This window comes from Camarhynchus parvulus, chromosome Z, assembly GCF_901933205.1.
Source record: "Camarhynchus parvulus chromosome Z, STF_HiC, whole genome shotgun sequence".
Lineage (NCBI taxonomy): Eukaryota > Metazoa > Chordata > Aves > Passeriformes > Thraupidae > Camarhynchus > Camarhynchus parvulus.
The window spans coordinates 21840090-21857291 of record NC_044601.1 but is presented as its reverse complement, the minus strand read 5'-3'; the positions used below and the strand labels follow the sequence as shown (position 1 = coordinate 21857291).

Sequence of the window (17202 nt, the reverse complement as noted above, 5' to 3'; positions counted from 1 at the left end):
TTGCCTGAAGTTTTTATTGAGCCATCTCAAACAATGACCCGTAAGCCAAAAGGTGATTAAACCTTCCTCGCACAGCAGTTCCTACAACATCCGGCGTCAGCACAGCACAGTTGGAAAAGACTGAGGTCTTTCCTATCTTGAAAGCTCCTCAGGGAGTTCCGCAGCATCTGCTCAGCTCTGACACCATTCCTAGCTGGATTCATGCCCAGGACACCAGGGCATGTACAGAGTTGGAGGGTATTGGAAGCAAGGCTGTTGGCATAACTTGACAGCTACAATGCAGATAGAGCTCACTCGCTGCACGTACCTGACCATTGTTCTCAGGAACCAGGGTCGGTTGACAATGGAAGGTACAGCCTCGTCCATCAGTGGATGTGTTTTGATGAAGTTCAGAGTATCATCTGGGAACTCATTAGATGTTACATATTTTTCTAATGATGTAGAGCCAGCACAGCAACCAGGCCTACATAAAACAAGACAGTAAAGCCAGAAAAACTAATTTGACAGAGGGCAAGCTTCCTTTTGTGATGAAGCTCTAACTGCAATATGATCTGCTTTATAGGAGTTTAACTTGGCAGAAGATCGATAAGCATGGTGGACTTGTTCAGCACCTCAGGGGAAGCCTAAAATCCTGCTCTGTCCTCCACTTAAAAGGACGTAATGTGTCACATGAACACAAAGTAGTTTTTTCATCAGGAGAACTACACACACAGTTTTGTAATTTATCCATTCATATGGAATGTAATCATAGCATGTGTGCGTTTGGCTTGATGCTTCCCAACTGCACAGGTGTTTTCTGATATGTAACTCACCTAATTGACTGCTCACTCCTGGAATAAAAGAAGTCCCTATAATACAGTAGGAAGTTGTTTTTTTTAAAGTTATTTTTAGGTATGAAAAAAAGCTACTTTTAGTCACATCTGATAGAAAACAGACCATTGAAGACAAACCGAATAGCATCTATGTAAACATTGTTTTTACCCTTTGTTCAGTTTGGATGAGATGATTTAAGAATGGTAGCTCATTGAGAACTTTCAAGGGCAGAAAAATTATCTGCCCTTCTTTAACAACTTAAATGCAAATCTGCTCATGCTATTTCTAAAATCTACCTGCTCCTAAGACGTAGGACAATCTTCTTGCCTGGACAGGCCATCTCTCAAAGAATCAGCAAAATGTTTTGTTTGTTAATATTGTGTAGGTAATTTTCTTTAATAAAAGGCTCATTTGATCCCATTTTCCAGAGCACTGTGATTCTTCAAACCTTTGGGCCACTGTGAGATAGGAAGATGAAACATGGACCACTCACTCTGAAACACATTGCATCATCCAATTTTCATCTACTCTGTTGTGGGTAAAGGCATTGACATCAAGAGTAATGTCAACTTGAACAAAATACAGGACTGATCCTATCATCTGTGTTGCTCAGATTTAGATAAATATTCAACTATTAGGTAAATAAATCTTGTGTGGGAAGAGAACATTGGACACAAAGGAACTAACTGTGTCAACAAGTCTGGTCCTACAAGAGCTGAGCAAGGAACATTACATGCAGACAGTGTGTACTCTTGCCTCCTCATATCCAAAATACTTTAGCTGTCTTGTAATTGCATGTAGAACTAGCAACAGATGGAGAGAAGGAAAAATCAAGGGCACGATTGGTTTCCTAGGTCCTTGCAAGGGCATTGACCCAGGAGACAACATTCCCAGAGAACTCGAGGGAACAGCCTGGCACCTTCTGGCACTGTGGTGTCTACGGTTTCTGTGTATCTAATCTGGAGGCCTATTTACTCCTAAATCCTAATAGCATGATTGGATTAATCCTGTTTTAATCTCAAAACTGGTTTAGTCGAGTCAACATAAATCCCAGCAAACCTGCTGTCTGGCCAAACAGGGAAGTGACACCTCGGAAGGGCTCTGGTAGTTTTCTGAGTAATGTTAGGATCAATAGGGGCAGTAATGTTTCGGCATCATACTGAGAAACCCAGATAAAAAATGCCCCTGTTTCAAAGGTGCCTGTCATGTACTTCAGCATGAGCTAGAAGTAATGATTATTTCTATTGAGCAGATTGATTGCTAAATATTACATGAAACACTGTTCACAATTCACTTCAGATTATGTCCTTCAGGCTTAGAAAGAGCAATATTATCCCATCTCCATCATAAAAGTTAGCCTGCTATTGGCACATCCCAAACTCGTAATGCAACTTTCTGTTATTCTTTCCCACTTTCCCCTTCTTCTTTTCCCTTTCCCTGCCAATATATCTCAGCAAGGTCCAAACAAATAACCTTGGAGTCATCATGCAGCCTTGTACCCCCAAGGCAGACCTTTGTAGTCAGCAACATGTTTGAAACACTGCAAAATGAAGAAGAAAAGTCCTGCAACACTGCTAGAAACCGCATTACTAAGGCTCAGACTGAAAACAGACACAGAATTTACCAATTTTCCAGTCACCTTCAAGCTCTTCTCTTGAATGACAACTTCAGAATACAGACAGCACAGTAATACTACACTTGGCAAATCCCAAAACATGATGGACTAGGCAGAAACTCAGCGTCCACCACGGAGCTTCATAAACTCATAGAATATTGTGAGCTGGAGCCAACCCAGAAAGACCACTGCAGTCCAGCTCCTGGCCCCACACAGGACACCCCAAGAATCACACCATGTGCCATGAGAGCACCATGAGTGTACTTCCTGAGCTATGTCAGACTGGTGCTGTGACCACTTCCCTGGAGCCCAAGTTCCAGCGCCAAACCACTTCCCTGGGTGAAGAACCTTTTCCTAATGTCCAACCTAAACCTCCCCTGACACAACTTCAGGCCATTCCCATGTGTCCTGTCACTGGTAACAACAGAAAGATGTCAGTGTCCACCCCTCCTCTTTCCCTCATGAGGAAGTTGTAGATTGTGATGAGGTCTTCCCTCAGTCTCCTTTTTTCAAGCAAGCAAGCAACCTCAACCACTCCTCACATGGTTTTCCCTCTAGGCCCTTCAACATCTTTGTAGCCCTCCTTTGGATACTCCCAACAGCTTTATATTCTTCTTATATTGAGGTGTTCAACACTGCACTGAATTCTTTGGATGCCTTTTTCTTTTGAAATTATTTAAGCTATCACAAGCAATGTAAAACATGCAGTAGAGTGGCAAAGCTTAAGTGAGATAAATGAATTTGATTTATCTATATGCATCTCAATATCTCACAACAAAATGCCATTGGTGTCAATGAGTTAACAAGTGTCTGTCAACAGCAACTTGTTTGAAATGGTACTTGTAAGAAATATGAAGAATGTAGTAGAGGAGATGCATGCAAACATGTGGAAGTGGGGAAAACAACTCATAGGAGGAATGAAGTAAACTGAATCTCTAGTTTGGTGGAATGCTCTTTTTTGCTCTTCATAAATCAGCCACTGTGGCACTTAAACTGCATGTTAATCATAGAACAGCAAACTGCAGAATGGGTGCAAGCTTTGTAATGAGATATATCTGTTACTGAACCAATTTACAATAACTGTGTAACTCACACCACTCTTAAGTGATTATTCTGACCAAGTGGATCTGATGCTGGCCTGATATATGTTACACAAATGTCATTTAAGTGGAAAAATCTCTATTGCATAGTTTAGATCCAAATTCAACTCAACTTTTACTTTATTGTTTAAATATGTATAATTGTATCTGCACCTTACAAGGCTGTTCAAAATATTAAAAAGCCTCTGTAGCCTGTATGAAGGAACTGAACAATATCACTACACATGGAACATACCTGGGCTTGGGCACTCGTTCATCAGGAACTGGTGTCCATGTGGAGTCTGGAGACTTTTGCTCTTTGAATCTCCCAGTAAATACATTGGCAATGTCAAGCATGTCATAGGCACAGACTGCAGAGCCAGGGATGCTGCAAAGTGACATTTCCCAGAAATTGTTACTCATTCTGCAGTTATACATAAAACCTTGAGCAAAAAATATGCTCTATAGAAGCCTTCCTTTACTCAATACTGTGTTCCCAATGAAAAGGAGTTAACTATGCTCAGGAGTTTTGTCTACTCAATGAAATGAAAGAGCTTATAGAAACAAATTTAATATTAAGATCATAACATTGCAAATTTCAGTTTTTTGGATACTTGAATGCAACTGCACAACAGCATTGTCCACACATAGTTAATTTCTTACCTACACACTTTTTGAAAGGCGTGTGGATTTAGCATGATCAGTCACTTGGAAGCATGAAATATTCATTTCTCGCCTATTTTTTATTTATTTTGTACATGAGCTACTGTATTTGTGTCTGACTCCCACCACTTGATTTTATTGGGTAAATAGCATGAACCCAGCTGGCTGAGGCTTTCAATCCTGCTTTTAGCTAGTAGGTTATTATACATCAAAGAAAAAATGTAGGAACTATAATACTGTTACAGATGATTAAGCTAAATTCCTAAAGGTATATAAATTGATAGAAAAACAACCATTTGAATTGTAAACAATTTCAAAATGCTTTTTACTGAAGAAAAAAAAGCAAGTTGAGAGACAGTACAGTAGTTTTATTTTGATCTCCACAGATTCATCTTTTTATATAGAAGGAAACTTCAAAGCTCAATATTAATCTGATTCTGCACAGTAGGAGTTTTAAATGGAGGCAGCCATATATATGTGGATGTAAGAGATGGTCAAGGGTGTATTTGGCCACACAGAGGGCCTCATCCTAAAAGACAGCTGAAGACCCACTCCAGCTAGAATATTTTGCACATTGCTGAATTAAGTCCTTAAGACAAAAAACCAACCATAAAGTCCTGAGGTGTGTCACACACTACTACAAGTGCTCAACACATAACTACACACGGATGGAAGCATTGCTGTGCTCAAAGGACTGCAACGTCTTTTACTTGTGAGGGTGACAGATTACAGGTCTGTATTATGATGCAGTGGGGAAGGATAGAGCACTGTGGGTCACAGCCAAGGAGGTCCAAGCCACCTATGAACTACTGGACTACAACTCAACACTAGTTTCTACCTGAGTGACCTCTGATTAGACTGAAGAATCTCTTCCACCTCAGTCTAGAAGGAAACTTTGTTCTAGAGACCAAAGGTATTTGTTTCAACCTTTCTTTAGTGGAGGAAAAATGAGAGATGCATTTATGTCAGAAGCAGGTTTCACAGAACTACAGAATCACAGAATATCCTGAACTAGAAGTGACTCACAGGGATCATTGAAGTCCAATCCTCCCACAGAGGACATCCCAAGAATCACACCATGTGCCTGAGAGCATTGTCCAGATGGTCCTTGATATCTGTCAGGCTTGGTAACTTCCCTGCGGAGCCTGCTCCAGCACCCAACCACCCTCCATGTGAAGAACCTATTTTTTCTAATATCCAACCTAAACCTCTATGACTCAGTTTCCTTGAGTCCTGTTACAGGCCACCAGAGAGCAGAGACTGGTGCTTGCCCCTCCTCTTCAGCTCATGAGGAAGCTCTGAACTGCTGTGAGGTCTTCCCTCAGTCTCTCCTCCAGGCTAAACAAGCCAAGGGCCTCATTCACTCCTCATATGGCTTCCCCTAAAGTCCTTCACCACCTTCATTGCTCTCCTTTGGATGGTCTCTGATGTATTTAGATCCCTCTAATATTGTGGTACCCAAAACTTGCCCCAGCACTCGGGGTGAGGCTGCCCCAGAGCAGAGCAGAACAGGACAATCCCCTCCCTTGCTTGGCTGGAGATGCTGTGCCTGATGCCCCCCAGGACAGGCTTGGCCTTCCGGGCTGCCAGGTCTGCTAAAAAGCTGTGTCCAAGAATAAATATATGCTTTTCTGTCATATTCCATGTCTGGCAAAAGCTGCGGCCTATAAAATAGTGTTTTGCTTTTTACACCAAGTACTTAGATTCTAAAATGCAATACTTAAGGAAAAGAATTATTCATGAAACACCACAGGAAATACTAGCAGAGCGGGAGTACAATCTCAATTTTGAGATAATTGCAAGATAAAATCTATTTTCTGATGTTGAATCTCTATTTGTTCACGTGTTTTTATTAAGCCAGATTGCACGAAAAGAGATCAACTTAATTTAAGCTTGTATTCCCTATTGGTGGCATAATTATTCCGTTGCAGTTTCTATTGTTTTGATGTCAAAAGTGGTGATTTTACATTACAGGTCCAGGCTTACTCTCATTTGAAGTAAGTTCTGTGAATGACCTTAGAGAGGTCAGGCTTTGACAAGGGGTGGCAAGGGTACAGCAAAACTAAATTAATTTCAACAATAAAATTCCTCTTTTAGCTCAAATGTTACTCTATGAAACTGCGATATATTTTTTAATTAGAAAGCTACTATTTTTTAACTTCTTTGGGAGTTCTCAATAATTAGATACAGTTATTCCTCTAATAACTTCCAGAGAAACACGCTAAAATGTGTAACAGTAATAAAATCTCTACAGATGAATTTATGTTTTTGGATAACCATGCAAACAATGAAATAGGTGTTCTGGGGACCCTCCTTCCCAGCCAGCAAGACCTTGGTTCTCCCAGGAGAGTCAGGGGACAGCAGGGTCAATGCATGGTCAAAGATCAATGCAAGAGTCACCAGGGATGCATAAAACAAAAAGAAGGAGATAATATGGTTCTTGGAGGTTTAGCTACAGACAGGACAGACACAGTCTTTTCTTTGTGAGGAAAAAAATACTGTATTTTCTCTTTGGAATAATATTATGCAAGTTACACACTGCAACACCTCTTGGTGGCTGGTGTAAACTATTCCCTTGTAAAGAAAAGTATGTCTGAGGAATGTGTCCTAGTAAATGGCTGAATAGTAAATGGCTGAAAGCTACCCTAAGTTACCAGGTATGAAGTAAGCAATAGCAGGGTGCCTTAAAATTGAACACAGCTATTGGTAAGTGCAGGGTACAAAATAATTATGTTGTACGAGCGATTGCTTCTTGTGCTTGCATAAAGTAAAAAGGAACTGCAGTGAAAAGCAAAACATAGAGGAAATAGAAGGTAAAATGTTATTGTGGCTATTACCTATTATATGGAGTGGAGAATGTTGCTAAAACAACATCCCGGCCATTGAAATGGATAACATCTGTAACTGACTGCAGTATGTTAAAGTAGAAGTGTGAGTCGCCAGGAACTGAGCAGTTCAGCCGAGCCTTGAGAAAGGAAGTCCACTGTTTTTCCAGCACTCTCTGAGATCCTCCCATGTCATTTTTGCAAACCTGGGCCACCCTTGGGAAAACTACCTGGAAGGAATAGAGCAAAAATAATGGAGAAAATTAAATGTTCGCTTGACCTACAGTCTTCATTGGAATACTGCTATTAAAACATTTGGAATAACACAGCGAGGTGCTTAATTTAATACCACTTTTCTATAATCTGTGACAAATAAGAAACAGAGAAAAATTAAGCTTTGGAACAGTGTGCTATGAAAGATAAGACTGTGGCATTTACTACACAGCCATAAATCCTTCAGGAGATCTGTTCTCAACCCATATAAAATTCATTTCCATACAGACTGCTTAGCTTTCTATTTCCCCAAACAAAAGCACATTTCATATTCACAATCCTTGCAACCCACACTGCTGCTCCAATTCTTGTGTTTTCAGCACTTAAAAACTATGCAAATCTTGCTGGGCTTTTATTCCCGCTCTCCACCTTTGTGACCTTGGTCAGTTTTTCTGACTGCTTAATCAGAAAGCTATTGTGAAATTAGCAAAAATGCAGAAAGTGTTTAATTATTCTTTGCAGAATGGCACAGCACAAAATTCCTACCCTTGTTTACTCAGCACCCTAATTCATATTTCTACAGAAAAATTTCTTCCTGCTATGGAATCTGTTTTTAACAATTAGCTATTGTGTTGAACTAACTACATTAGCCTTGTGCTTTCTATAATTTCAGAAAAGAAACTCTAGCATACATCATCACTGTAAGAAACTACACATTTTCCTTTCAAGACAGTGCAATGTTTCACTCCAGCCAACCTTTTGGCTTGAGCAATAGGCATCTTTTCAAAGTGCTGACCTTGTCATCATGATTTATGGTTCTCATTTCAAGGTCACTCGTAACAGCATTGGTCCAAGAATAGCATAAATTTTCCTCCTCCTCAATCTGACAAAGTCATTCAAGGCAGTGTCTTTGCCCTTACCTTTCCCATGCTGTTGTACTCCACTGCTATTTCCCGGAAGAAGAAGTATATGTAATTGCCATAGTCAACTGCCTGAACAAAGTAGGGCTCTAGGAAAAAAACCAGCAACGCAAGACACCTGATTTAGGCACCATGTACAGGATACAGAATGCAAAGAGAAGCCAAACACATTCACATATAACATCCAGAGGTGAAATATCTGTGCTTGACAAACTTGATCAGTTTTCAGAACAAACAAATCACTGCTGCAGAAGCATCACTGTCTGGGGACAGGAGAGCTAGGAACAAGTCTGTACAACATCACTGCAGGGTAGTTAAGTCTCTGCCACTAATATGTCTGCCCTGCATGGAGTAAGAGGAAAGGTAAACAGGCATTTATAACTGTATGCCTGAGGGGTCCAAGCAGTGCTCTTTATGGCATGCAGTCTGTGAGCTGAGGGAATAACAAACCACGTAACTGTTTCTGCCCACACGTGTCTGTAGCAGCAAGCAAAGTGGGACAGCTAAAGTTGACACCTGGCAAAACATTTCTGCATGCAGAAAAAGACTTGAAACTATGGCTTTGCTCTCTGTTAAAATCACTCCAAATGCTAACAATTCTCAACACCTACACAAAGCTAAACAGCACAATCCTTAACAATGAGGGCATTTAGAGCACAAAAATTGCCTAATTCGATGGCAGCAGTACAATCCTTAAGAACTGTAACAGAAAGACTTTGTGCAATATTCCCACAATTTTAGTTTCATTAATGAATCTTAGCATTACAGGACAAACTTTCTATACTTCATAAAGCCTTGATTGTTACTTAACAGTGCTGTGGCAGGAATATTTTCAAACACAGCACAAGCACACAGAGCCCCGCAAGCTCCAAATTTTCCATCCAACAGATGTAAACTGGTGGAATGCAGCTTGGAAAGCTCACTGGAATATATATTCTGATCTACCCATCTCACAGCTTCTGTCAAATCCAGTAACTTTGGGTCAGGAGAGGAGTGAAAGAGATAAACAGATCAAACTAAGCAAGAGATGCAATCTGCTTCCTTCTTTCTGCCAGAAAGCATTGGTGAAATGAAATGACAAAGAGGTCTGTCAGAAATCCAAGACTCTCATCAGAGATGCTGCTTTTTTTTGCCTTGTTTGTTTATCTACCTTTCAACCACTTGGAGTCATGTTTAACTGTCCGCAGGGTTGGGCTGTCTCCCAGGCTCCGGTATATGACCGCATCTATCGCGAGGAAATCGGTCACTGTGGCAGAATACAGCTTTCCCTCTGGGGAGGAAGGAAAGAAGAAACCAGGGGGGAGAAGCATTAGATATAGTACAATTGCTTCTTCTCTCACCAGTTACGTGAGAAGGGAAAACAAATCCATCACAGTCTCCTTAGGAACACTGAAGGAAGGAAAAAAATCCAGCCAGGTAAACGCAACTGAGTACTGAGCAAGCAACTCACTTTTCTGCAGAATGATAATTTCAGAAGGATGCTGTGGAAGAAAATAACCTTATGGAATAATTCTTCTTCAGTTTAGGTATGTCTGAACTACTGAACTACCCTATCCAGTCACATGTCACTAGTTCAATACTCAGAAATTCTGCTTAGGTATGTCAGCAAAACAAATATAACAGAACTGCTAGTTTCAACTGGGAGTGCAAACCAGACAGAGCTTGAAGACTGTCAGCTAATTGATGCTTATGAAAATTTCTCCCCTTGAGAGCACTTCTGCTCTGGCAAAGATCACTAACAAAAAATTAACTAACATGTTGGGAGCCCTGCTGAAACAGAAATGAAAAGAGATGGAGGAGGATTGCCTATCAATATTTCTTTTCTAGCATGCATTTTAGGCATTTCCCATATGAATTATGCATTCCTCTCAAAGAATGGAGGAAAAGTGATAAGAAAGGGCCTACAAAATGGCGCCCCAAGGACAACCAAAACATACAAAACTATAAGGACATAAAAGCACAAGTTTCAGCAATATTTTAAAATTTTATTTGTTGTCTACTTTGTTTGCAGGTCATGGTAACTGTACAGGACTGTTTTTATGTGTGAAATAGATCTTGAACATGCTGTCTGCTGGAAGAACAAGTGGTGCAGCATGAGCACACAAAATTGTTTCTCTGTTGTGTCTGCATAAAAACAAGAATTATCTACATCTTGTTTGACAGAGATTATGTTGCCTTGAAGGTACCAGCACTGAGAACATTCCCAGGATAAAGCAGAGAGGTCTCTATTGGTCAAGCTCTCCTCATTATACTTTCAGACTTAGTGTAAGACTGAGGCGGAATTGATGCATACAGCTGTCTCAAAGGCAGATGCCAAGAGGCGGTTGCTAGACTCTTTTCAGTAGTGTCCTGCGACAGGATGAGAAGCAGTGGCCATAAAGTAAAGCTCAAGAGCTTTCCTCAACATGAGAAGAATTTTCTTACATTGAGGGTGGCAGAGCACTGTAACAGCCTTTCTCTGGAAGTTGTGGAGTCTCCCTCTCTGGAGGCATTCAAGCCCCACTTGGACATATTCCTGTGTCACTTGCTGTAGATGACCCTGCCTTGGCAGGGTGGGTTGGGCTGGATAATTTCCAGAGCTCCCTTCCAACCCTAGAAACTGTGAGTCTGTGAATTTCAGCTCCAGATTTAAAATTCAGACTGTTTTTTATTAGCAGTACTGTATGCTTCGTTCTGACTCATGCAATTCTTGTCCTTATTTGGCTACTTAAGAATGATCATTTTTTCTTAGCAAAACAGAAAAAATAATTACTACATGTGTCCCCCTCCCCAATTTAAAATAGAATAAAAAGCTCAGTTGTTTAGATATGGATGTCTGAACTCATGTTTATACAACCACACTCTTATTTTCTTTCCTGCCAAGTTCCTGCGACCAACTACAATTCGCATATATCAGCTGAAATAGTTACAGGCTGCGAGAAGAGCCATACTCATGTAAGTGCATCCAACAAACTCAGATAACTTGGATTAGTGCCCTAAACTGTTCTGAAACTGCTTTTCGTTGCACTCCGAAAAGTTAGCATGGGTATCAATATGTAAGACACATATAGCAGGGATTTTCTGAAGCTAGCAGATTTACGAGGCATATTCTACAAATATTTATTTGAACTGTATCAAATTTATTCTGAATCACCATGAAGGAGAATGATCATTTCTATAAATATTCTCTTTATTTTCAAATAATTCAAGGATTTCTGCAGTGACGAATTTGGAGTCATCTTTCTGAACTTCAGCTGCATTCAAAGTGAAAGTTTACAATAGGCTGGTCATAAACTCGTTCTTGGCCAATACACTGAGAAAGACCCTTCTGAAAGGTCATTCAGGCTGCACAAAGGATAGGGAGTCTGAGATACATGGGAAAAATATTTCTTTGAAGGAGTTTCTCTATTTCCATGTTTTATTAATTACTTGCTACAGTTAGAGAATTTCTACTGTATATTCCTGCCTGTGACTGTAATTAAGAAATCACATACTACAACTATCATCATCACTATTATTGGAACAAAAGGACCATTTATTTGCACTATAAAAAGTAAAAAAAAAAAAAATTGAAACAGGTTACAAAATCTCTCCTTTGTGAGGCAGATGATGATACCTCAAACATGGTAGTGCTTAATAGAGCCCTTTGGCTATAGACGTGTTTGAGAATGGCTTAAGTCTTAAATCTTCAGAGGAATAGCTTAGTTATTTCCATGTGAGCGCCCCGACTCTGTTTTATAGCATCACACCTGTTGAAGAAGACTCACATTATCATGATGTTTTTATTATTTTCACCACCTATCTATCAGCCAGATCTAAGAAAAGATCAGCAGGGTTCACACTAGGAGAAGTTCAATAAAGAGATAATTTAATCAGGAATTTCTGACGAGATATAAAAAAATATGATACAATCAACAGCCAAAATTGACCTCATTTATAAGATTTCACTTTTTCTAACTATCATAGTAGAAATCAGAGTTAACACTATTATGCTGCATGCAGCATTAATCACCACTAGCCAATACACTTCTCTCCTTTTGTCTACAGCAGCTGATAAGACCATAGTAAGATGTTTTCAGCTTAAAAAAAAAAATCACCTTTCCTTTCCTTCTAGATCTAGAAAAGGGCATGCCACAGCATTTTCTGTAACTTCCTTTTATTATGAATGTTAGCTTAGACTTAGAGTTGTTAATGAGCATATCCTGCTTAATCCTAATTAAAGCTTACACAAGCCTTGACTTCCTTTGACGTTCACAGAAGCTGAATGCAGCCAAAAATGGTGCCTCACACAGGCCATATTATCAAGAATACAGGAAATACTGAAATATTGATCTGGGAAACTGAGGCTTTATGCAATGTTGATGACAGTGAAGTTAATTTCAAAGAAGGGAAGGCTTTTTTTGCTAGGGATTTCCTTACCCCCTCTTTTTAGTCAGGGTTTACTCTGTTTGACACAATTTAGATTTAGGCATTCTGGGCTCAAGCAAGAGGCACAGTGTTACACCAAGCCTGGGGGCAGGACAGAAAGTAAAAAGTTTATCACTGTCATTTTACCTGCAAACAACGCAACATTGGCATGCTTTGCATCATAGGGGCACCTGGCCATTCCACTGAATTCCTCTTCCAGATAGTCCAAGGTATCCATCTGAAAAATCAAAGGGAGCTCCTCAGATAGAGAAACAAAGAAACAAAACTTCTTACCCAGGATGACGCTTATGACAGTGTTTCTTCTTTTCTGGGCACAGGAGAAGACCCTTTCTCTAACTCTACTCCTGACTATGAAGTAAAAACTAGGAAAAAAAAATCATGGCATTAAATAAAATAAGCCTGAAAAAAGTATGTCCAGTAAGTCAGGCCTTCTTTGGAGCTAATAATTCTCACCCTGACACATTTTACTGAAGTCTTCAGTCTATATTTTATCTGCACACATGTTTTGTTTTGAACTGTAGCAGTCTATGTGGTCTGTGGTTCTGGCAAGGCTCCAAAATTTATCCTCACCAGCGACCCAACAGAAGCGCTCTTATACACAGAAAAGACTGCAAACCACAGCATTCAGAAGAAACAACACTAGGACAATTATCTCTGTGTGCATTTTTCTCCCCCAAGTCCAGAGGTCCTTCTGCTCTAGTCTCAACAGTGGTGCTGTCTTCCTTGATTTGCATATTCAGAAAGATGCTCTTCAAGTTTTACTATACCAGTTGAGTTGGTGTCATAGAGAATCCTCTTACCATCAGGCAAGAATTAATCTGTGCAGGAATTGTAAATGTTGAGGCTTATATGTAACTCCTGGGAAATAAATTCACCCTGGGCACTGAAAATGACACAAATATACAGATTGACTTTACATGAAGTTCAAGAAGGTTTGGTGAGCTAAAGGAGAATTGTACACCTGTTACCCCTTTAAGATGCTTATACTACAGTATTTTGGGAATAAGAACCTTTGTAGCATATTCATGCAACTTGTCCATCGCATACTCTATAGATCACACACAGTAAAGATTCACAGAGCATGACAACCCACACAGCGCTTAAATAAACTTTTAATTTGTACGTTACAGCTTCTAAGCCCTTCAGTGGATGATTTGTGATCATTTGTTTTCTGTCATGTATCCTTTCTGTCTAAGTCCACTCTGAGGGGAGTCAGTTGTGTTTACTCAAAGGCTGAAAAGCATTTCACATGATAGTGAGAGGAAATGAGTTAGAGTCCTGAGTAACTTTTCCTGCACCAAGCTCCACAGGCTGGGCTCACTCTCACAACCACTGGCACACTTGAGGGGCAGCCCTGCTTTCTGTTTGGCACACGTTTAGTTCTCTCTCTGTATTATGAAGGCATACATGCAGGAAAAGCCAGGGTAGGTGTTGCAGAGGCCTTCTGAAGACTGCCAGAGGGATCACTATCCAGCCCTGCATCACAGGGGATGAAAACTCTGGAGTAAGGGGGAGGAGGCCATTTATATGCCTCACATCAAGATGTCAAAGAAATCTATAATTGTATCTAAAAGACACCTTACACACAAGGAGACTGGCTGAGATTTGTTAGCCTCATTAATGGAATTCAGAGATTAAAAATTAAAAATTGCAAACTGTAGTAGAAGAATAAATACAGCCCAGTGATCAAGAAGCTTCATTGCATACTAGGAGCAGGCAAGGAAAGAAAGAATAAAAGAAACAGCTGTTAACAGAGTAGCTAACTGTACCTCACAGTTACCATGACACATGCTTGTATTACTCAAATTTGGTTATTCCTCCACAGACTGGAAGACTACCCTGCACTTCTCTCCTGTGTTTTCTAAACTGCAGCCATTACAGTGGCTAAATGAGGTCAAGCATCATCGCACAAAAATCAAGGAAGACCACCAGTCACAGTGAATACCATTAGGGAAGTAGTTTTCCTGGCTCTTAACATCTTTATTCTGCTTTTTTCCAATAACTCTGAACCCAAAACCTAAATGGCAGTTGTAATTTTGTCAGGAGCAGCATTAGTAAAACTGAATTTTATTTTTCCAGAAAAAAAGATGAGAAATTACCTGTGGGACATAACAGTGCCTAGAAAAGCAGAGTCTGGATGTCAAATGCCTAAATAAATTAATTTCAAAGCTACACCAGAGACATCCACTGTTGGGAGTTATATCAGAATATAATGGTGAAAGCCTAAGGAAATGGGAAATATTTCAGTAAGTGGGTCCTACTGGAATGAAGACTCCTGAGATACACTATGCCAAAGGAATAAATTGGCCTCAGAGCATTAACGTCAAGTATGCAGGGAGCAGCAGAGTTTCTACACTGCTCCAGACAATGTTTTGGCTTTGCAGGTGCCCAGCAAGTGAGGAATACTTCTCTGTCCTGCTGTAGTGCCCCTTGCGGAATTAGCTGTTCCATCACTCCCACAGCACACAAAGCCATAGGATCTCCACAGCATCCCTATCCTGGGGGCTCACAAGAAACTCACGTTTTGCTTGCTATGTCCCCAGGCTTCTTCAGAACTGGTTTTGTGATTGAGAGCAGTAGAACAGAAATATTAGAACATGCTACTCAGCAGTAACCCCCAATATTAGTCTATGACTTGATGTGAGTGTCAGTGACAAGTTGAGGAACTTTCTGAGGTGGGACTACAGCCCCAAGCAGGGATCTGAAGGACTCTGTACCTATGGGGGGGCAATGCAAAGCTGCAATACTCTTGATGTGCAGGAGCTGCAAAGAGTTAGGTACTCAGTCTGAGATTTTCTCGGAAATCCAATCCACATTGAAGTCGGTAGCACTGAAACAAGTCAGGACAAACGTTTCAGAGCTGAATGGCGCACAGGTGAAGGACAATCTCATGCTACTGCCAACATAGTCACAATACATCCAACCAAAAGACAAGGCATAAGTGAAATTCTGCAAACAGATTACATACCTTGTAGTTCCTGCAAGAAGGGTTGAATGCATTTGTTCCACAGATAAACAGTGTATCCTCATTTCTTTTTAGGAGAACCTTAATAAAGTTATGACATTCATCCTGAAGAAAAATAAAAAAAACCTATTTCAGCTACTGCATTTTGAGTATCTGTTTTCATTTTTAAGCAGTGATATTTCACATGTTTAAAATTAAATTGGCTGGTACCCACTGTGATACTCTGGCCTTATTTTGACTATGTTTAACTAACAATGAGCAATTTGTAATTAATTTATATTCTAGTGGCTTAAAAATTACAAAGAGCTGAAGATAAAGCATTCATTTTGTAGCTCCTAGTTTGCTGTTGACAAAGGTGAATTTTGTTTGAAACTGTTGCTTTCCTGAAGAGTGAAAAATCTGATTTTGTCACCTGTGCCACTGTCAGACAGTGACATCACCACTACAATATACTGGCATAAAGCTTCTTTAACTAGAAGGGGAAGCAGATGTAAAGAATCAAAGAGTCTGCATCTAACTATGATACTACTTATGCCAGTCATAGGTTCCAGGAGGGTGAAACTGGTGTGAGAAACAGTCCTTCTACAGTCCCACATTCATCTTTTCTGATGCTTTTCCTGAACTTCTCAGTAAATTCCCACAGGGGGATGGACAGCAGCACTTGGCTTTTGAAGCAATGGTAAGCAAAACTGGTACACTAAGCACTGTGACCTGCTCCATGCCTTAAATATTTCAGGATATTGCTGTGGCTTCTGTCCTAATATTTTATCAAATTTGAAAGGAACTGTTTTTGCAAATTAAAGTCTTCAGTAAGTTGATGGGAAAAGCAATTACTGGTAAGAAGTGGATGGCACGATCCATTCCACATCACAGACAGCAGCCTGAGATAATAGTGATGCAACTAAACTGAAGTGGCAGTTGCAGAAGAAATGAAAATTGTCTACCTTATGTTTTCCCTTCATTCTGCATGTGTCTACATCAGCTTGTCTAGATTTCCATGTCAATTTCTGCAAGAATAAAGAAAGAAATCAATTAGAACTCAGAGGTTTTTCACATTTGATTTCAGAAGTAAAGTCCCATAGGGGAGACTAGCTTTGAACATACATTTATTGAAAGTTTTCTGCACTCTTTCTCCATGATTAATTCACCACAATGAAACAATGGAAATTCAGCGATGTGGATAGTTCATTTAACTTTGTTTTGGCTCCAATTCATGAGACTAGAAATCCATCCCTCTTTCTTAAATGCCTAAACAAACAGAATCCAACAATAGGTGAACTTTGAAAAACGTGTACTTTTCTTAAAAGTAGTAGATGTTCTCTTCTTTTAACTGATATTGCTCTACAAATCAGAATTGTAATTTATGGACTACAAACTTTCACTGGATTCTAAATGAAATATACATTCCCAAAGACAACATTTTAGATCTGGAAATAAATAAAATTCAGGTACTTCTTACCACTTCAATTCAACTAACAAGCTCCAAGAGTTTTTCACCTACCAAGACACTGCTGACTTTATCTGCTAACACTGTTTCTCCAGAAGATTTACAGCTAAATCTCAGCCATTTTTTTTTTGCTTTTTGAGATGAGTTTCAAAAATGGTCAAATGTGGAAGCTTTATTAATTATAATGAAGTTTTCTTTAAAATCACATGGCCTAAGATGGCATCACCTTAGACATTATTGCCTTGATAATTCTGA

The 17202-nt window shown here is 39.8% G+C and overlaps 1 protein-coding gene across 4 annotated transcripts in view; it reads right to left on the bottom strand.

Moving 5' to 3' along the window:
• Positions 1–17202, bottom strand: part of SEMA6A (semaphorin 6A) — a 116133-nt gene that overhangs the window by 39031 nt on the left and 59900 nt on the right. For all 4 annotated transcript variants that reach the window (XM_030968415.1, XM_030968417.1, XM_030968416.1 and 1 more), the window contains exons 5-12: positions 16445–16507; positions 15504–15605; positions 12662–12752; positions 9279–9398; positions 8129–8217; positions 7008–7225; positions 3764–3895; positions 308–463 (exon numbers count right to left, since the gene is read on the bottom strand). In XM_030968415.1, coding sequence (XP_030824275.1) covers positions 308–463; positions 3764–3895; positions 7008–7225; positions 8129–8217; positions 9279–9398; positions 12662–12752; positions 15504–15605; positions 16445–16507 — 971 coding nt within the window. The remainder of the gene's footprint in view (positions 1–307; positions 464–3763; positions 3896–7007; positions 7226–8128; positions 8218–9278; positions 9399–12661; positions 12753–15503; positions 15606–16444; positions 16508–17202) is intronic.